At 35.8% G+C, this 22,498-nt stretch overlaps 1 protein-coding gene across 2 annotated transcripts in view; it reads right to left on the reverse strand.

The window, feature by feature from the left end:
* The window catches only part of Atg1 (serine/threonine-protein kinase unc-51-like protein Atg1), a 146,196-nt gene that overhangs the window by 5,760 nt on the left and 117,938 nt on the right, over nucleotides 1-22,498 (reverse strand). For both annotated transcript variants that reach the window (XM_089636685.1, XM_089636684.1), the window contains exons 3-10: nucleotides 12,607-12,820; nucleotides 11,852-11,925; nucleotides 11,222-11,382; nucleotides 10,008-10,144; nucleotides 8,161-8,283; nucleotides 4,309-4,559; nucleotides 2,064-2,192; nucleotides 672-786 (exon numbers count right to left, since the gene is read on the reverse strand). In XM_089636685.1, the coding sequence (XP_089492811.1) occupies nucleotides 672-786; nucleotides 2,064-2,192; nucleotides 4,309-4,559; nucleotides 8,161-8,283; nucleotides 10,008-10,144; nucleotides 11,222-11,382; nucleotides 11,852-11,925; nucleotides 12,607-12,820 (1,204 nt within the window). The remainder of the gene's footprint in view (nucleotides 1-671; nucleotides 787-2,063; nucleotides 2,193-4,308; nucleotides 4,560-8,160; nucleotides 8,284-10,007; nucleotides 10,145-11,221; nucleotides 11,383-11,851; nucleotides 11,926-12,606; nucleotides 12,821-22,498) is intronic.

A 22,498-nucleotide genomic window follows, 5' to 3' on the forward strand; every position in this document is an offset into this window, starting at 1 on the left:
AAGAATGGAATTAGTAAAGCAAATAAAATAGCAAAATAAATAAATCATAAAAGCAGAAATGAGCACGAAAGACACAGACAATAGAAACATAGGGAGATATGGCATGGAAGCAACTAAACTGCATGGATTTTGAAAGCGGCAGAGCCAATGAAAGTTATGCATTTGTTTTGTAGGTAGGAGCAAAGGCGGGGCGTCGCAATTTGACATAATATGAGTGAATGATGTTGGCGACACTCTTGTGTGCGTGATTTCATACTATGAATGGTTCTCCCTCGTTTCTATTATCTAAGATGGAAGGTATTATATGCCAATGAAAATTAAGCAATTATTCAAAAATATAAAAATACACAATTTCATTTGAAAAAAAAAAAAACAAAATGATATTGATGAAATAGAGCAAAAAGGTCAATAGCATGGCAAAATGAAGAAGATTTTGTAATCGAACTTATATTGACCAAAAAAATGAGACTTTATTAACTGCAAAACCTCATGTATCACATTTGTGTCAGTTACGTATTGGGCAAGCTGTCAAAATTTTACATTGACATATGAAAACTTCGTAGAAGAGTTTAATATAAACAAAGCAAGTCATAATATAAAAATAACACAAAAAATTTGGACAATCACTTACTTTAATTTATAAAAATTGAAGCAATTTAAAATATCGTTACCTGATCGCCTGAGGGGGCTGGCGTTGGTGGGGGAAACCTGCCAGGTGTTAGGCGGGGAGCCCCCCGAGGCACTCCTGCGACGCCCTGAAGGGGGGGTGCCCATTATAAACTGCACCTGCAATGCCAAAACATGCACATAAGCTTACAATTTTATTTAAAAAGAAAGTACATTTATTAAGAAAAACTGTTCAGGGCTTCTGTAACTGTTCCTACTTTAAATTACCACCATGGTGGTGTAGAATTAGTTTAACCATTAGAACGCTTATCTTTTCAACACAATCTATCCCAATACGCAGCACATTTCGACACAATGTAACTTCATGGATCATATATGCGACATCTTCATACGGGGATAGCCGCCGATGGAGGACATATGGGACAGCCACGTAACAAATATCTTTCCAAGGAAAAAAACCTCAAACATGTATTTTAATTGATAAAAATATAACATATATGATATGTAGAGATACCCATTCATAGCATTGACGATATTTTCAAAAATTAAAGCGATAAATGGTGTTTTTAGTGATAATAAAAAAGATTTTTTAGTCGCTATAATCTTGTATTGACAGATCGTAGAACGAACATGACACACTTTACTGTAGAAACATGTGCCATGTTGAGTTTCAATCAATAATACAATAAACATGTTTCAAGTGATTTTGCTTATTTAATTGTTTTTCCCCTCTTGCCGATTCCCATTCCTTGACGTTATCCTATTTAGCAATAAACGCTATGAAATCGCAAAATTAAATCTATAAAAGATATTTTTTCAATAATCAATGCTACATTTCTTAAAAATTAAAGCTATGAATGGGTGTCTCTAATGATGTGTATCTCATCCTTATGGAATACCATACCAATGATAAACATTAATGTTTTTGTAAGTAGAACCGTGTTAATTCCAAATCCATGGAACCTCTAAAACCAAATTTCGAAATAACGAATTCCCAAATACATATTTAATTTTTTCAAAATAATTTTTAAACAAAACATTTTTAACTTCCCCTCAATATTTGTCTCTGACTGGTAAGGTAGGTGATGATACATTTTAAATTTACAAAATTATTAAGAACACACTTTTCTACCTCTAGATCTATGATGCAGATGTGCACATGTACTGTATTCTAGGATTACTTCAATAAAAGTAAGGCAATATCGATGTGTAGTTTGCAGCATTCTTATTAAGTAGCTGACACTATAAAGATGTACTGAATGCTTTTCCAAAAGGAAGACGTCCAGTGAGTTGCCCCAGACATAGTTGGGAGAAACAGCTCCAGAGCCTTTGCGAGGAGAGGCTGGGCCTGCTATGGATGGAGGCCGCTGAAGTAATGCAAGATAGGGACGCCAAGAATAGGACAGCGGGAAGAAGATGTATGAGCAGGAGCTTACGGAAGGCGGTGAGAGAGAGCTGATGTCGGGCTGTGTGGAGCGGTACTGCTCCGAGCGCTTCATAGTAATGGGCTGAGATCTGGGGATGGCGCTCCCAGGGCCGGAGTTGCCGTTCTGCTGTTGTGCTTGCTGAAATTAAAAAGAAAATAAAACATTAATACCTACAGATTACGATGTCAAAGCCATATCATATTTTTTATCAGATCTGAATTAAATTTGAGGAAATTGATTTTCATACATTTTTCAATTCTAAGTGATATTTTATTAACACACAGAATCCCTCAATTGTCAAGAGCAAGTTATTATGACCCCCTCAATTTTGGGTTAGGAAAACCTGTCTTGGGCCACAAAACATATCTGAATTACAAGCAGAGTAAAAAATACAAAAGAATTTTAACACTTCAAATATTCTTACGAGAGATGGAAAGAAGGCTAAATGCAGGAAATTCCATAATGGAGGACTAAACGCGGTTGGCGTTAACAAAAAAATATCCAAAGAAGAGAAGCTAGCAGTCCATAATGGGGAACTGGCAGATGAAGGATGAAAGTACATATACTGAATGCTATAGAAATGTTAATAATTGGTATTCATATTAATTGTGTCAGAAAAGTTGAGATTCGCAAAGAATATAAGGCTGATGTAAGCGTAATGGGTAAGATTAAGAAAGGGACCCTTAGGTGGTTTGGGCATGTAGAGCGAATGAACGAGGAAAGGAGAATATATGACTTGAATGTGAATCTTAGAAGAAGTCGGGAATGCCCGAGGTAGACTTGGCACGATCAAGTGAACCAGATTGGGCCGGGCCATGTCAAGAGTCAAAATAACAGAAGAGTCCGTCCTCTTTGCCTACCCCTGTGGAAAACAGCAAGATGGTTAGTTAGTTAAGAATCTGTGGTTCCTATGTGTAAATTCTATGATGCTAGGTATAAAGTGAATAAGTCAAAAAAAAAAAAATTTTAGATAAGTAATTAAATTTTTTAAATCTATTGTGGTATCAAAACAAAAAATCCCAAAAATATATTTCAATTAAAAATAGGCATTTGTTACTCAATCACCCAATAGAAGTAATCACAGTTGATACATTTGAAATTGTCTCTTAAAAAGTTGTTGTATTTAACTTGTACTCTTTATGCTTAGCATGATAGAATTGTCTCATCAGTTGTAAAGAGAGTTAAAAAGAGGTTAGGTTACATAAGTTTAAGTAAAGTTAGAACCATACTAAATACATAATTAACAATACAAAGTGTTGGTGAGTAAAATATTGTACACTATCATCGACTCCTCGTCGGTTGTAAAGCGGATTTTTTTTAACAATCTTGTTTATTCAACGCCTAAAACAATTCTAACTAACTCACTAACCTAAGCGCCATTTCCCCACCCAACCCTATCTTGGCACACACTCCTTGCTTCATTCACATACATACATACTCTTCTGTTATTCTGACTCTTGACATGATCCAACTCAAGTATTTGATTCTCGATCATGCCATATCTGACTAAGTGGCTTTGCTAAGTATTGGATTATACAGGGTTTTCCAATAAGAGGTGTTATTTTGATATTCAATCGTAAAAGATCAATGGTTTCGTTGCTTGTGTGGCACGTAGCGCCATCTTGTTCAAAGTAAACGTTGTCCAGATCAATACCATCCAATTCCGGCCATAAAAAAATCATTAATCATCTCTCGATAGAGCAATCCATTCACCGTAACTGTTGCTCCAGCCTCATTTTGAAAAAGTAAGGTCCAATGACTCCACTGGACCATAAACCGCACCAAACAATCACACGTTGAGGATAGAGAGGCTTTTCAACAATAACTCTTGGGTTTTCCGAGCCCCAGATGCGACAATTTTGATTGTTGACGAAGCCACCGAGGTGGAAATGGGCCACATCACTCAAGTGATTTGCATTTGATTCACTCAAGTGAACTTTAATAATTTCAATGCGTTGTAGAAACGTGTATCGTTCCATTTTTATTAATGGCGTAGTTTCTACTTGTCAAATGTCAAAAAATGACAGCTTCAAAAGTAACATCTACCGAAATAGCGGGCTGTTCAAAATAACACCTCTTTTTGGAAAACCCTGTATATTCTGCTGAATAAATAAAGCTATGGTAATAGCTTTAATGTTAATTGGCCAAACTGGAACGTAATAAAACAATAGGTTAGATTAAATTAGTATATCATTTCATCATTTTTGGTCATGGAACCAGACTTGACGAGCAGGTAAATCAATCTGTTAATCACCTTATTCCTCAGGCGCTGTGAAGGCACTGGAAGTGGCTCCGATATGAGCAGCGTGGAGGGCCTAGCCTGCTCCCCCACCAGCAGCGGGGTCAGGGGGGGCAGGGGCTGCAGAGGCATGGGTGCCGGGGGAGGGGTGCGCGGGGAGGCGTGGCGGTGCGGCGAGTGCGGCAGCTCGGCGTATTGCTCCGATGGCAGGTTGTTGGGCACCAGGACAAAGTCTTCCTCGGGGCTGGAGGAGTCGGGAGACTCGGCTGGAAACAAGAACAAACCATTAACTTATTGAAGCTTTACTGTTCATTCAAATGTTTATATAGACCAGAGTTTCTGAGTTCCAGTCTCCGTCACAACCGATCTTTTTTATTTTCCGCCCTCACTGCCTAACATTTAAAGGGAGTTCATTGGTAAGACCGATGTCACCAACGTCGCCCGGCGTGACATCAATGCCGGCGAATTCACAAATAACAATGAACATGTGGTTTTGGCGGCAAATCGAAAATAACAAAAGTAAAATGAAAATACCTGCATTATCGTAATTTTTTCCAGAATAAAAAAAACAGTGAAAATGCCCTATCGTTTCAGTCTCAACCACGCAACCTAATGGCACCTGGATAAGATAAATACGTATAAAACACCAATTAGATTAATGTTGGAGTTGCAAGTAATCCGCAGGTAGTCATATTCAACTACCTTATTCTAATTTTATACTTGTTACCAAAGATTTAATCTTATCACACATTCAAACAAAGCTAACAACAATAATTAAACATTTACCAAAATAATTGAAGAAAATTGTGAGTTCATTTGATGATATTGCTACAGATTTTCCCATAACCACACAGAATCTCACACTAAAAATAACTACACTCACTGACTTATACTATTTATCAACTAAACAACAACAAAAGTTTTGAATATGTTCTAATGAATTGCGCGCAATTATTAGAAATGGGAGCAAAAAGAGTGCAACTTTGAGTGACTGCGGTGAAACACTAAAGTAGTTCAAACAAACCCATTGACGGCAGAAGCATAATATAAAACGTACAATGTTTAATAGCCAATTTAAACGTGTGAAGATTTGGCAAAGATGACCAATCTATTTCCACCTCAAAATCTTATGTAATGATGAACATATTCAGAGAAATATAAATGTACACATATTTGCAACATATAAAAAATGAGCATTAAAATGTGTGTTGCATGTTTCAATGTCAAGTATTCCCATGTGAAATGGTTCACGGTTTATGTGTTACACACTTGCAGTATATAAACCGGTATATATTAAAATAGTGCCAGTAAGTGTGACCAGATGTTGGAACGTGTTGTGAAAATAGACTACAACCCTGACGTAGTGGTGACAACGCACTCCCGTAATTGACTGAATTAAAAGAAACGTAATTAAATGCAGATAATAAGGAAACAATAAGCAAAATTATTGACCAATTTAAATGATTATTAATTGTGTTTATAAAAAAACTTTATTATTTACTGTAGATTGAAATATCTAATTGGAAAATATGTGTATGGTATCAAAAGTCAGGAGGTCAAAAATTCTAGAACAAATCAATGACTTCCTGACGTTAAGATGATATTTTGACTCATTGTCTAATTTGAAGAGAATGTTATTGACGCATAGTGTAGTAAACATCATTAATTAGTCAGTTGTTTGCTTCTTAATCTTCTGAAGAGTTATTTCAGGTATTAATTACCACTGTAAGTATAACCTGCTCCCATACTATGGCATCCCCAATTGGGGTGTGTTGAGAGATTGAAGATATAAAGATAGTGGGGAGGGGAAGGAGGTGGAGAAGAAGAAGGTGGGGAGTATCTGACTATTCATATCTGATCAATGGTCAAAGCCATTTCAAGCACAATTTTGATTCTGAATGGTGGAACATACCGCAAATATACTATATATATATATATATTTTTTTTGTTTTGTTTAAATTGTGAAATAACACAACCTCTGGATTCATAGCCAATGACGGTAACCACTCGACCACGGAGCTTATGTACTTTGGTGCACAAGCTTTCAAATGATGATGTGTTCTAATGTTTCTCATTCAGTACGGGAGTAAAAAGGACAGAAATGTGGTATCAGCGCTTAGGGCTAGTTGCTTCACAGAATTTGAAGAATTCATCAAATTTCGAAGCTAATTTTCAAGTTCTGTGAAAGTTTTATTCAAATTTTTTTTGTTATATGAGTATAAGCCAGTTTTTTCACGGAACTGAAATAATAACAGAACTTGAAAATTAGCTTAGAAATTTGATGAATTCTAAAAATTCTGTGAAACAACGCGTCCTTAGCCATTCAACTGGACTACCTTTTGCAATAAACTCCTGTATTCATCAAAGATGTTGTCAAGACACTGAATACTTAGGCCTTGTTATTTGAATCCCAGTTTGGGCCTGTTTAGTATTGAAACAGTTTTGGATAATATCTACTATTTTTCCCATCATGTACCTACTGTCATACCTACTATCCATTTTCTTCCTTAAAAACAGCCTTACCCACATTTGAAAATAAGAAGCAATAAGAATTTTTGTTGCATTGTAAATTGTCGCAAGTACAACTGTCGAATTCGTGTCATATAGCAAGAAGGTGCAATCGTAGTATACTCGTTGTATTATTCACATGCTTTGTGCTAAATATCAAAATCACATCTCGTTTATCTCGTTTCGGAGGAAATTTAACTCCGTGAACAGAACAAGTTCATCGAGAGCCCTACTGCCTGGATTCATGGGAATTCAATTGAAGGAAACAGCCTACCTGTTTCCTTCATTCCACTTTTCCCGTGATTTATTCAAAACCAGTTGAATGAGCTCTTTACTGTCGTATTTTATTGTGGATTTGATTTACGCTTCATTTTGCGTGTAATAGAACACGTTACAGGGCCCATAATTGGCAGTTGGAAGCTACACTGCTGTTATTCGAAGTGGCAAAAACTGTCCAAAAATTTAAAATGTCGCTGAACGTCGATTTGTGACTGGAGTTCATACATCTGGCCCTTAGTAAATAGGACTAATATCATTTTCCAACACGCAGAAAATTAGATAGTAACACAGACATATGAATATATAGACTAGAAATTAAAGGTGAGGGGTAAAATCAACTGTTGAAGAACGAAGGGGGTAAAGCTGACTGTGATTCGTCAATAAATCAATCTGACAGTATATAGGCATCTCGCATTATAATATCACCATTTAGTTCTTAAAAGTAAAATCTGCTTTTGAATGAATAGACATTTTTACATGGGAGCGCAAATTACTCGCCACGTTATGAACAATTTGCGAAGTCCAAATTCGGCAAAAAAAAATTCTTCTATTTTCAGAGTCGAATATTTTGTTTACGTATTTAGTTAAGACACTTTTATAAGTGTTCATAATTTACTTCCCAGTAACAACGATGCGCACACTTGAGAATCGCTACATTCGACCAGATGTATCTCGATGTGATAGTATATGTTTCTACAACTGATTCATATTATACGATGTGAATAAGCTTAAAATGATGCTTACATATGGAATGTAATACGACAATTGGGTTTATTCTCTTTTTCACATCTATTTTTACAAGTTTTCATGGCACAAGCCACTATTTTGCCGTGTTATTTCATAAAATGCCTCGACCATAGCTCGACGCTAGTTCGAACAAGAATGATGACGTCACATTCTCAAGATTCACGGGACGCCATACGCGAGCACAGCCGGCTCCAATGGAACCGGTATGGGGAGTGGGGAATAATACGCTTTTAATCACTTAGGGCAGGCAGGTCTACTAATATTCATATGTCTATGGATAGTAATAATTTTTGCTCATGACCTCGAAAGTATTTAAGTATATCTTTGTCTTACCAATAGGTGGTGTCCTGCTGGCCAGGTGGAAGGGTGGAGTCTTAAGGGCCACAGGAGTGGCTGCGGAGGGGATGTCTCGCGCGGGGGCGTGGGGCACGGGGGGGCTCAGTTGGGGCAAGTCCACTGCAACACAGGCATACAAGGGGCTATTGCAGTATTGTGTAATTAAATCTTCACGCCTATTATTAGCGAAAGTAAAAATCACTTTTGGATTGATAAAGAGTAACTCCTACATTACCCATCTCCTATTAAGAGAATAAATGTATGTACAGCTTGACAAACTTAGCTTTTCAGTCAGTTGCATAATTTAAAAAAAAGTTTGTTTAGTTCCATTTCACCACCTTCAAATTTAAGTGTGTCAAGCTGTAACTTAGTGACTCCACTTTTTTTCTTTTTTTTTGGTATATTTTATTTAGCTTGACGGCCGGCATAGTCCAGTGGTAACGCATTGGACTGCCATTCCGAAGGTCGCGGGTTCGAACCCGGCGTGCGCAAATAAATTTTATTTGATTAATTTGTGTTATTTCACAATTAATTAATTAAAATAATATATAGTATATTTGCGGCACGTTCCAGAGTGGAAGATACTACCAGTATCGCCCTGGTGTAAGACCACCATTCAGAATTGAAACGTTGCTCCAAATGGCTTTAGCCGTGTTTAGTGACTAGATCTGAATAGCCAGGTACTTCCCCACCTTCCTATTTCCCTTCCCCACTTACCTTCAGCCTCACAACATCCCCCAATTGGGGATGCCATAGTCTCACTGGCTCCAGACGGGAGCAGTTGGGACTCTTGTGAGGTATTCACTATAAAAAAAAAAAAAAAAGCTATAAAATTTTACATTTTATGTCTAGTACAAAACTATTCTAAAACTAGTATAATAATGTTCTATTACCTACGTATTAATATTTGGACTTCACAACACACGAAAAGCTGCAAGACTTTTAGCTTCCTTAACATTTATGGGGAATTTACATTTGTTTATTATCGGGATTTGAATAAGGGATCTTTAGCTATTTGTGTAAGTACCCTACCTTACCTTTAGGTAGGTGACACATTGCGCTATACGCATCATGGCTTGGCCTATTTCAGCAAATCTCTTGCCATACACTACACTACCAATGGCGAGCGATATGGTGAAATAGGCCAATCCACGAAAATATAGAGCGCTTATAGCATCGTCTGTCACAAGTTTAAAGCTAACCTGTCAAATATGATGCTTTGCAAAGCGAGGTAAAAATAATAATATTTTTAATGATTATTATTTTCACAACTACCATGTTAGGAACACGTGTAAAAATGTAAAATTAAACATCATGCCTTCTTAAGGTCCTGTAGTAAGCTATCAAAGATGGTTTGAAAGGGAGATATGTAAATACGAATATTAGTGCTAATATTAAAAAAGGATAATAATTAAGTATATTATAAGGATATTAATTAATATGGTGAAAATATTTAATAAAACACGACTCGTTTGAAATAGAGCAAAAATCTCTCGACAAATGCTTTAGTTGCATATATACACTGTGAATTTTTTCATGCCTATAACGTAATAACAGAACAAAACATGTTTCTAATAATTTTCAGAGCTTACTTTGCGATTTTTTTCTATCGAGGGAATTTCACATAATTAACGTTTCGGCATAACAAATGTATAGATATTATCTTCAAAAATAACATATATTTTTTTGAAATTATCCTAACCTAACCTAATGTATGACAGCTGAACAATTCTAGGCATGTGAGCCATACACTAATTAATTAATTATTGCCAACCTACAACAGTGGCAGAGGTGAAGTTAATCGAAACTAAAAATGTTTGTTTTATAAATTCTTTTGAACTTACCGTTTGCGGGTGGTGTCCTTGGCCTCTGTAAAAAAGGATGGTTGAAGAAAACATCAAACGGCATCCGGTCTCGGGCATTCCTCCTCAGGAGACCCATCAGCAGGTCCGTCAGCTCGGGACTCGTCCCAATAGGTATCCTAATAGACACACATTAATGTTAATTTATTATTTTTGCACCCAACATGCATGTTAACATGCACCCCTAAGGATGGGAATATACAAACATCTACAAGAAGTTGATATTGACAGCTTTAAGCAGTCACTGTATAGTTCTCACAGAAAAAAAAATTACAAAGCAACTCAATTCCGTGTACATATTTCGAATATCGACTGCTTGTAGCAGAAAGTATATTCCCAAACCTTAGTTGCACATCTTACAAATAAAGTTAGATGAATAAAATAATACATGTATAACATTATATTGAAGTAAATGACATTGATAATATCGACAGCCCCCAAGAACAATTTCGGATGTGGCAAATTTGTAGTTTTGCAGTAGAACTGTTTAAGGTTTCTTTTCTGCATATTTACTGTTTTTAAGATCAAGAAATATAGTGTTTGATATTTTGCATTAACCCCTATCTATTTAATTGAGAAATATATTATTAAAAACAGTAAAAATGCAGGAACGAAACTTCAAACAGCTCTACTGCAAAACTACAAATATTTGCACATATGACATTGTTCTTCGGGACCGTCGATATGTTTAGTACTAAAAAAAAACGTAAGGGCGAAAGGTTGAATGTATCATTTCGTTAGAGCTAAAATTGACTCATACCATTCTTCATTTCGCACACAGATATATAATACCTTGAAGCAAAGAATTATCAGTGATTTAATTTGTTTTTCAAAAGAAATTGACACATCGCTCAAATTGTATAGTTGAGAATATTTTTTTAATTTTTGTGTAAACTCAGCATTAGAAACAAATAAACTAAACTTTTTATCATCTTATTTCCAGACACAATATAATATTACTTAGTAATATGGTCTTCCATAAAACAAATTAAGGTAATTTTGAGGTAACAATAACTGAAACAATTTGAATGCACCATCCCATTTAGGAGTACACCTGTCCCAGTGGTACACCAGGTGGCACTTTTTTGTTAGAACTTGGAACACAGGCTCTGATGAAGGGAAGGAGGTTGGATTTTAATCAGGAAGTATTGAGATTAGATTGGTGCTAGTTAATAATGATTGATTGCTTGACATACTTTGGCGATAGGTTGGCATTCTTCTCGTAGAACATCTTGAGGGCTTGCGGGGTTTGTGCCTGGAAGGGGGCCTTGCCCGTGAGACACTGGAACACGATGGTGCCAAGACTCCACAAGTCCGCTTTGGCGTCGTACTGCAGGGACATTATCACTTCAGGGGCCTGAAAAAATAGACATTGTAAGAATGATTTTATCCTAATGAAGATAAGTTCAACAAAAACACATAAATTAACCGACAAAAGAAGGGCTGCAGTTTTTTAGATCTCCTGGATACAATAAGCTAAGCACTGAAACTGGTACTACAGCATACCTGTACTTTTTGCATCACCGCATCTAAAAATGTACCTTTCCATGTTACCATATTGTTTCCATGTACGGGCCAAATTCAAATGATACAGTTTATAGCGAGCAAACAACAGAAGGTAGTGATCTAGTTGATACAAAGCTCCGATGTAACCTCTCCCCTGAAACTCGTAAACGAACTGTGTAACAGAACGAAAGGATACAACAGATGTTAAGAGATGTAATATGTAAACAGAACGTTGTTTCTAATATTATATGTAAAGCAGAAACAATTTATTTAATAAGTTCTGGTAACCATAGGAGGAAAAGGACAACATTTAGACTTACCATGTACATAGGAGATCCACAAAGGGTGGCAGCCATGACCCCATCTTGTAGGAATCTTGCAAACCCGAAATCAGCTAAAACAAGAAATCAACATTAAATTGTTATTCCAAAAACTCAGGGACTAGAAAACCAGGGGAACAAAGACTTGGCCTACACCTACAGTGGAAAAACGAAGCTGAGGAAACTGAACAAGCTTTAGCCAACCAAAATTAAAAATATTGGAGGTATGCGTCAGTCAATTCCGTTTTTAGACGGTCTGTTGTTATATAGCATGGTGAACAAAATGTAGTGGTTATATCCATTATTTCTAGAATCATAGATGTTTTCCCACTCGAGAGCATAAGGAGAACATATGAATGGGAGAAGATGTCGGGGACCGCCCGAGGAAGACATGGAAAGATCAAGAGAACCAGATACTTGAGTCGGGCCACGTCAAGACTCAGAATAACAGAAAAGTATGTATGAATGTGAATGAGGCGAGGAGTGAGTGCCAAGACCAAGTTGTTTGGCAGTCCGTCCTCGTTTCCTACCCTTGTGGGGAAACAGCGTGTTAGTTGGTTGGTTGGTTAGTTAGTTAGTTAGGTTTTAGCTTTTCAGGCTCTCCTGGTACTGCAGCATCTCAGAAATGTATGCAGAAGGGCGTGTTTCCAGTTCCTGTACAGGCTTTTTACTTGTCTTAGTCAGATAGTGTCATGCGGTAGATATAGAAGAGAAATCCTAACACATGCCTTACAACTTCAGAGGGCTTTGCTCACCTATCTTAAGGCGGATCTCTGAGGGCGCAGGGTGGTGCTTGGAGGGAGCGTGCGCTAGCAGGATGTTCTGTGGCTTGAGGTCGCGGTGCACGACGCCCTTTGCGTGCAGCGCGCGCATCGCTCCGGCCAGCTGCCGCACAAACAGGCGGATCGTGTCCTCGCTGAGTGTGCCCATTGCGCCCAGGTAGTCGGCCAGGTCGCCGCCATTGCAGTACTGAAACAACAAAACAATAAGTGTTACAATGTACATGCAGCTAGACAAAAAATTTAATAAAATGCTACTAAAAAATTTCATTACCATGGCAACACTGAATTTGGAACAAATTTTAGTGAATTCAAATGTTAGGTTATGTTCGAACCGAATTTGATTTGAAAAACAATAGATGTGTTATAATTAAATGAGACACTGAAAAAAGTAGCTCCACTTTGATGAAGGTAGACGTTGGGACATCCACCCACAACTGATGTGCACCACGGGATATTCAGTGACCCAAAGTCGGGAAATAATTTTTTTTCCAAGAAATTTATCCTGAATGAGGTTTCATTTTTTTTTATAAAAATGTATTATGTTTAAAAAAAATAACAACAGTAAAATTAGTTTTTCAATATCGCCAAAAATGACGGGTTATGAACTTAACCGAAGTTAACTTAAGTTAAGTTAAGTTAAGGTCAGTAGTGATGGTGTTCACTGATTCATTGTATATACCTTGACATCACATACTTATCAGCTGGCCGCAAATACATATCTACATTTTGATGGCTATCTCCGGTAATATTTGGTATTTTCCAAAAATTTTAAAAACTTCTACCCTCAGCATGCTCTAATTAATATGATACATTGTAAATAACATGAAATTTCATTGTAGGATACAACCTCATGGGGTATTTCGCCATTTATATGAAAATTCCTGCAATATTCTTCGTTTCGGGAATATTCCCAAATATAAATTGCCGGGAATTTATCCATCGCTACCTAAAACCAACGTCGGATTTTTTGTAATGCCTTTATTCTGTGTGTTGTCTTACTGCAAACACTAAAATGGTTTGGACGTACATCGTAACTTTCCGCGGGTACCAAAAATAAGGTTTTGCCTAAAATTTCAAGGTAGCAAAACATAATTCACATTGCATTGACACCCCCAGTACGTTCGGTTAATAATGGTGGCATGGTCCGTAAGTATCATTCGACTGTTGAACGCGAGAGTCCCCTCTCCGCACCACATTTCTCCACCAAAACAAATGAACACTCAGTTTCAAGTCTCCATGTCTGTAAGTCTGTATGTGCTCTCTACTCTATTTTACATTACTCTATGAGAAAAATGGCAAATGACAAAACTCCTTTTTTTAAGTTTTGCAAGACTTATGCGTTTCACAAATTACAAGGTGGATAATAAATGTAAAAACTTATATAAGCAGTTAAAACATGGGTTGAACAAGTGATAAGTTATAAGTTATAAGTCAAAGTGATATGAATAAATTAAATGCACGAATTAAGCTGTTAAGCGCCCTTGAGGTGATTTTCTCACGGAAACGGCGCTATGCAAATAATCCAATCATTATTATTATTATTATTGAATTTTTTACAAGGAGCGTAATAGCGCAAGACTGTTGGTGGTTTATCAGGTAAATATTAGTACAGTTCTGAGGTGAAAAAAAAATATTAAGATAAGACCAAAAGTACCAAAAATGGTAAATACTATATAAGATATTCGCCATATCATTTCAATGCAAAATTAAATGTAATAATATATAAATCACTTTTATAAAAGCACCTTGATTTTTGTTAGTAGTACCATTGGTAGGTACTCTCAGTATCGCCCTGGTAAAATATCACCATTCAAATCTAAACTTTGTTTGAAATGGCCAGATCTAAATAGCCAGGTACTTCCCAACCTTGCTCTTACCCGTCTTCTTCCCATCCCCATTCCCTTCAGCTTTACCCCAATTGGGGATGATTGAGGATGCTATAGTTCCACTAGCTGCAGAGTGGACTCTTGTGTGGTTTCCATATTTAAAACATATGTACATTTTACATCAAATATATTATAACTAGTGAGTAATACACACGGTAAAACTGATGAATCTACATTATATTTGTCGATTTTGGGTTATTACTTTTAATAATTTCAGCTTTCGGTTTCGAGTAAATCGAGCCTAGAAGTGAGAAAATTTATAGTTCAAATTTAAAAAAAAACCGTCGCCAAGCGATTAATGTCAGCTGTTTAATGTCTTTTAAAATGCTGCGAAGCGTAGCTCCATGTATCAAAAAGGGAGGAAAAAATCGAAAAAAGTAAAAAAAAAAAAACTCGAAAAAATTTTCGGCTTCTCTGTGGTGTAGATTCACCAATTTCCGCTTGTACTAGGAGTTACCAGCCTTATCACTACCGTGTAAAAGTGGACTATTTTCACGAAAAAAATATCAAAGAAATTAGGTATTTGTAATATAATATTTTATCATTGATTTCTCAGAACTTTATTTGAAAATTTATAAATGAACTCTCGATTACTAGGAAAACTAGTTATCTTCATGTTCAAGTAGCCCAAGCCTAATAGCACTGAAGACATACATCAAACACCGAGAGAGGTGTTTGTGTGTACCCGAAGTAAGCTAACTTTTCCCTCACTTCTGGAGAAATAGAACCAACATATTTAAATATCAATTATTTCTTGAACCAAATATGTTTATTGACTTGAACAAATGACCAATAATTTCATTGGTCCGTTTACGGCCTAAGAGTCGAAAGGTGTTATGTTAATTGGCGGCATTAGTTTAGTCATAATCACACTTCTACGGACTATTTGTTCAGAGCCTAATATGGACTCAACTTCGTTGCAATTTATTGCATTATCGCAATTTTAATGTTTAACGCTACCCGATACCATCATTTGTTATAATTAGAAATATGAAATAATATTTAATTTATTTCAATGTTGATAACAAAAACCGGCGATCAATTAGAAAAGTGACAAATAAAGTCGATAAGATAAATGACAATTATATTTTCCGATGAAATAAAATTTTAGTATTTTATAATTTTATCTTCTTCATATTTCTACCTAAACGACAATATCTCTATTGAAGATTATGTTTTTATGGAGATTTTTTTCTAATAATCACGGTTTACTGATAAACATTATTGAGTCACCGCAACAGGAAATGAAAAAAAATACATATAAAAACGTACAAGAAAAAAGGTATAAAATGTTTAACTTATTTGAAAAAAGAACGTGTATTTTTCACGTGAAATGGTAAAAAAAAATCCACACCTGGTAAAATCCCCAAGGGTCTATAAATTTGTAAAGCAGAAACTGTAATTATTTGAAATTCCCTCGATATGAAAAAATCCCAAAGCATGCTCCGGAAATTATTATAAACACGTTTTGTTCTGTTATTTAATATGTAATAGATATGAAAAAAACATAGTGTATCTTTAAATGCAACTTAAGCATTTGTCGGGAGATTTTGCTCTATTTCAAAATATTTTCACCATTTTTGCTTAGTTATTAAACTTTTTTAATATTAGCGCTAATATTCGTATTTACATATCTCCATTTCAAACCATCTTTGAACGCTTACTACGGAGCCTTAACTAAGGCTATGTATGTCTTTGTTTATATATGGCAGCCATGTTTTCTAAATGGTGATGGAACATTCATGGACGATTTTTTTATTATTTTTTTTTATATTAACTCCACACAGGAGGCCCTGAAGAAAATAATTTCCCTCAGGGCCTATTTCATCTTTGGGGATGCTGTGTGGAGGGTCTTTTTGTGGAGAGGAAGGAGTGAACATGGGTCTTGAAGAGTCCCATGTTGTAGGAGGGAGGAAACACAGAGGCCGGCAGTTCGTTCCACAGCCGAGCTGTTGAACTTAAGAACAAGAACGAATCGTAGAAGCGACCCGTTCTCATGTGACAAATGTCAACTGTGTACAAATGTTGGGCAAAACGATAAAGCTGTCCACACATATATTGAAGATAAGCGAATGTAATGTAAAATAAATGTAAAACTTTAATGTAATTATATGTCATTAAAATCTGCACACGTTTGTGTGTAGATCTATAACGATAGCAAAATTTCTCTTATTCACAGGTGAAAATTCAACACACCTAAAAAAAGTGGTATAAAGTCATGAAAAGTGATTAAACAAAAACTAGGTTAAATAGGTAACTATTACACTTAGTTTTTGTTTCATCACTTTTAATAACTCTATATGTATAACTTTTTAAAGGTTTGTTGAATTTTAATTTTGATGAAATATCATGGAACCATATTCACAATATTTGTACAGAAACAATAAGTAGTTGCTATGATCCTGCTGCTGAGAACTCCGTTGTAACCTCTCTGTCTGTTATAGGATTGTGTGTAATGATGCATATATTGTACGCACTTTCGACAGGTGGTGTCTGCGAAACATCACTGAAAAACAGCATTTTGTCTTGTGTACGCCAGCTGAGTTTCAGCAAAAAAAGAGCAACATATGTATCCGTTGTTCCATTTTGTAAATTATTCAAAAGTTTAGAGTAACTTTGTTCTTTTTTTATTATATGAAAAATGACTACTTTGAATGACACGTCAGAAGACATGGCACGACCAAGTGATTCAGATATTTGAGAATCTGATTCACTTGGTCATGTCAAGAGTCAGAATAATAGAAGAGTATGTATGAGAAGATGTATGAAAGTGAATGAGGCAAGGAGTGTGTGCCAAGACCGAGTTATTTGGTCTCTCTGCCTACCCCTTCGTGGAAACGGCGTGATGGTTAGTTAGTTAAATTTGAGCGAGGTATGTCGTACTTAGCTAGGACGGAGTGACTTATATACCGGGCCTAAGATAATTGCATCCCATTTCCTAGCGGATATGATCTTCAATGAGGTGAACCTATCATTATTATACGACAGTAATAATATTATGCAGAAGGTTAGGTGTGATCTTGATAGGTAAGAAGTACCGTATGCAATTAATAAATTCACGGTCGCGAATAACGAAAACTAGAATGCATCGAGCATTAGAGCAGTGCTTCTCAACTGAGAGCAATACTAAATTACCAGTGCCTAATTTATCATTAGTATTGTGTGCGGTCATTTCATAAGATTTATGCAATGTTGCCAAGATGATAGAGGAAAGGACAGTTTTGTAAAGATGAAAATAATAAGTCCTAATGAAAACAGAAGATGTTTCCCAAACTCGGGACGTTCTTTGCTAGCCAATATTTTGACATGATTTTCATATCAAATTCTGTAAGCCTGCGCAGAAAAGTTCCACACTGAACTGCGCTGCAGATTACCTTCCAATAACGAACTTAATTTTCTGCGCAGGTCTTGCAGCATTCAGGTTATGTCGATTGCTTACCGACCCGAGGGACGACGGCCAAAAAATACTCATTTCGGTTGTCTATTTGTAACTCTGGTTCTGGTGGTAGAACTCGGATTTGCTATGAATTTAAGTGTTTTCATTTTTTAAATTGGAAGTGTTTGTTTGGAGAATTCAGACAAGCGATAAATCTTTTTTTTTAACTGCAAAATATTTCAATTGCCATTTTAAAAATTGGTCTGATCCGTGGTTTTTCACGGGTCTGTGCTAGTTCAATCATATTTCTCGTTTCATGACCGAGTCTATACTATGCATCAATTGATTAACGTATAAACCAAGCCAATAGGTATATAACATACTTGCATAACATAATACCTAATACATAACACACATGTAACTCTAATGCGGTGTACGAATGTATAATTATTCATAATACATTCATAAGATCTTATAATAATATAAAATGGCAAATTATGCCAGATCTATACTCGTACGATTATAATATTAATGATTAGAGGACTTTTAGAGGATTGAACTAATACCGAGTACAAACCCGAAGCTTTGGATCCCTCGGCTACAAAACGGTATTCAAACGATTGAAAATATGATACACCTACAATAGTAGACTCCACGTCCAAAAAGCATGTTTACAATTTTCTCGTATTTTAATAAATCAAAACCAAAATTTTCTGTGATTCACAAGATTTGTAAGTAGGTACTTAAATATCTACCTACTTAATTATAAACCATATATTTTGGGTAACATTTTTAAATTTCAAATAAGGAATTATATAATTTGCCCAAAGAAAGTCACTATCTCAACCGCAATTATTTTTAAAACTTTCTTCGAGCAGGTACCATGCATAATATTGAAGAAATGTAAATAAGAAAGTGTAAATATAATACGACGTTTTCACAAAAAAAAATTGAAAAAATTATCTTTACTAAACAATTAAAACTGCCACCATCTTAAATATTGAAAAATATCGAAATTATTTTTGAACAATCAATTTCATTGGCTTGTTTAGGGCTTAGAACTCGAAAACTCTTACGCAAATTGGAGATATCCGTTATTTCCAATCGGTATGGATCATACATCTTGGAATTGTTAGTTGTGGATAAACAGTGAACGAAAACGATTGAGAAACAAAGCGAATTATGCAAGTGACACTCGATGTGGTACTGGGTGACTAGGTCCACTGACGACCTCATGTGTATATAGGTGAATTCCACAAAGGTCGCGTGATTTCATGGTCACGGAAGTGCATCTATAATGCAACAATATATAGCTGCATTATCCAATGGCTGAAAATGCTCACTACAGCTCACTGCTGTAACATGCACCGGTGCAATCAGCTATGAATCTCGCAAGGAATCGATACAGTACTGCGCCGCGAACTGCAGTGTTTAATTTTATTTATTTTACTAGTGAAGACTCGTGAAAAATCACGGCTAATTCTAAAAAATATACTCAAAATAATAAAAGTAGAAAAAAAAAATTCACAACAATCGAACCCGATAAACTGCTTGGAAGGCAACTAATGCTGACAATCCGGAAACAGATGTGTACAACTCGCTCGACAATACAACATGTTGTGGCGACGCACAGTGGGCTGAAAATCGCCTTTCATCGACATAGAGACTTGAATTTTCAAGGGTATTTTTTTTGGCTAGAAATGGATTCTGCTGATCATATTACTATGCTATAAAATGCTATAATATATGATTCCAGAGATAGCCTCATTTTTAATGTCAGTGCCATACAAATTTTTCTTAAAAAAATGATAACTCCTTCATTTGTACACGCAATTGCTTCGTACGAAATTTTATAGCGTAGTAATGATCAGCAGAATCTATTTCTAACCAAAAAAAATACTCTCGAAAATTAAAGTCTCTATGTCTATGAAAGGCGATTTTCAGCCCACTGTGCGACGTCCGCGAATGCGAGACAAATAGAATGATTTGTGACCATCGGAATCTTATCAAACTGATACAATATGAATGATTCCTGCAGATATATGTTTAGTGCGATGACTAGGTGACAGTTTATGGGCTCAATAATAATGTAAACTTTTATCAATGGTTCATTATCGGCCGACATATCGGTATCTAAATCGGTAACGTTACATCCCTAAAATAATGAAAAACGGTGAGTCAATTTAAGTTCTGACTAGGTATGTAATGAGTAATAAATAATCAACTAAAACGAAATCATTTGGAGGGTAAGCCTAAATTAAGATCAAAGTCGACCTCTCATATGATCCGAGGTCGACCTTAAACCGGAAATGATTTAGTGATCACACTAACCGTATTGGCTAGTCATAGAAATTCTGGGACTAAATACCATAATATATGTTTATGTACATGTACTCCTCATTGCCCAGAATTCTAACGGAGGGAAATAATTACCATCATTATTGAGTCAGTGGACATGTTCAATTTATCACTAAATTAATAGAAAGATTGTTACTGAGGCAGTTAATTTATGTATATTTTTTACTATTCCTATGTAAAAAAGGACGTTAGTAATTAAATAAATAAATCGACGCGAATTGTAAGAACTATAAAAAAAGGTTCGCTTGGAAAAATTCAGCGAAAATCAAAGGATCGTAGTCACTAGTTATCCTACCGGCTGCGCCAAATGTGATGTATGGATTATTATAGCGGGTAAAGGTCGTACACAATAATGATACCTGATCTATGTACTGGTATTTATTAGGGAGCTGCTTGTAACAAAAGAGGACACTCCTTGTATGCATCGCCTTATATAGCATCTCGCAAGCATGCTATCTCGCTCGCACTTACACACATTCATCACAACTAACAAACTAACCATCGCGCCGTTTTCCCGTAGGGGTAGGCAGAGAGGACGGACCGACAAACAATTCGGTCTTGGCACACACTCCTTGCCTCGTTCACATTCGTACATCGTCTCATACATACTCCTCTATTTTTCTGACTCTTTACATGGCCCGACTCAAGTATCTGATTGACTTGATCGTGCCATGCCGTCCTCGGGCGTCCCCGACTTCTACCATTCACATTTGCGTCATATATTCTCCTTGCACTCCTTTCTTCGCTCATTCGATCTACATGCCCAAACCATATATGCGTCCCTTTCTTAATCTTACTCATTACGCTCACATCAGCCTTGCACTCTTTGCGGATCTCCACATTTCTCACACGTTCATACATGGTTTAACACACATACGCCTCAGGGATCTCATTTCTACAGCATGCAATCTACTTTCATCCTTTCTCTGCCAGTTGCATGCCTCACTTTTCCATACATCAAAAATACTAATTACGATTGTGTGTCTCTTTGTAACTCTGGTTCAATGAACTCTAGAACTTGGATTTGCAATTTCAAAATTGGAATTGATTGTAATAAATCGGTAAATCGATAAAAAATATTTTTTTAAATGATTACCAGATTTTTTTATATAAACTTCTTTAGTGCATAAACTACTTACCTATAATAATATTATTTTATTTGTCAGAAAATTATTTTAAAAAGAAATTCCATATGAAATGTGTATTTATTTTGTTCAGGGTTAATGTTAAACAAGAAAAGTCATATTTCATGATTTTTCAACGGTTTGAGCTTTTCCATTTTCAAGAAAGCGTTATTTTTACTAACTAGATTTACAAAGTAACGGCGAGTATTTTTCCTTGATCACTCTGCAGCAATAATTTTCCTCGTTCTGATGTGTTCTTTTCATAAACTTTCAGCTTAACAATCCTACAATTAATATACCGTAATTTTTTACGGACACTGTACTGGTAGTTAATAAAGTGTGCATTGTTGTTAAGTACGCGACAAGCGCGAAAGAATTATTGTAAACACAAAAACAACTAGCCACTGTAGTAAGAGAAAATAAATAGTTGCATTGATTGCAAGTTCTCTGAGAAAAGCAAACACCAGGAGACCGCTGATACAATTTTCCAGTATACCTACTGCCTACAATATTCTGCTGCGAACTTGAATAAAGATCTATACATATATATATGTATATATAATAGATATATATATATATAAATCTCAAATTTAACCGTCGTTCAAATTCAAAACAGAACTAAATTATTTATGTTGTTGAATGAACATCGAACTTTCATCCACACATGCACAAGTCATTCACGAGAAGCGTCGCGTCATTTCGACATTTCATTCGGCATTTATTATATATCGCAACGCAGTGCATTCATTTTTTTTTTTTTTTAACAACCAAAATATTGATAAGAAATAATTTATATGGCAAAACAACGTTTGCCGGGTCAGCTAGTAATATAAAAAAATGATTTCAAGTCAGAAAAAATAATGGATAAAAATATTTGCGATTTTAATTGAGCGAAGTTTTAAGAGCAAAAGCGAAACAATACAGAAGCATCTTCTCTGCGGCTAGTAAAAATTTCAGCAAAGCGAAACAAATAAGAACGCACGATAAGAATACCTAATATGTATTTTGTTATAATAATATGGGCGGCTATCGTCATACAGCCGGTAAAAGTATTTCAAGAGCTACGTTGCGAATGAAAACCAATTTTAATGTTTGTTCATGATTGCAGTCAGATAGTGCGG

Source organism: Hesperophylax consimilis, chromosome 10 (assembly GCF_061612785.1).
Source record: "Hesperophylax consimilis isolate HC1 chromosome 10, BYU_Hcon_1.0, whole genome shotgun sequence".
Classification (NCBI taxonomy): domain Eukaryota; kingdom Metazoa; phylum Arthropoda; class Insecta; order Trichoptera; family Limnephilidae; genus Hesperophylax; species Hesperophylax consimilis.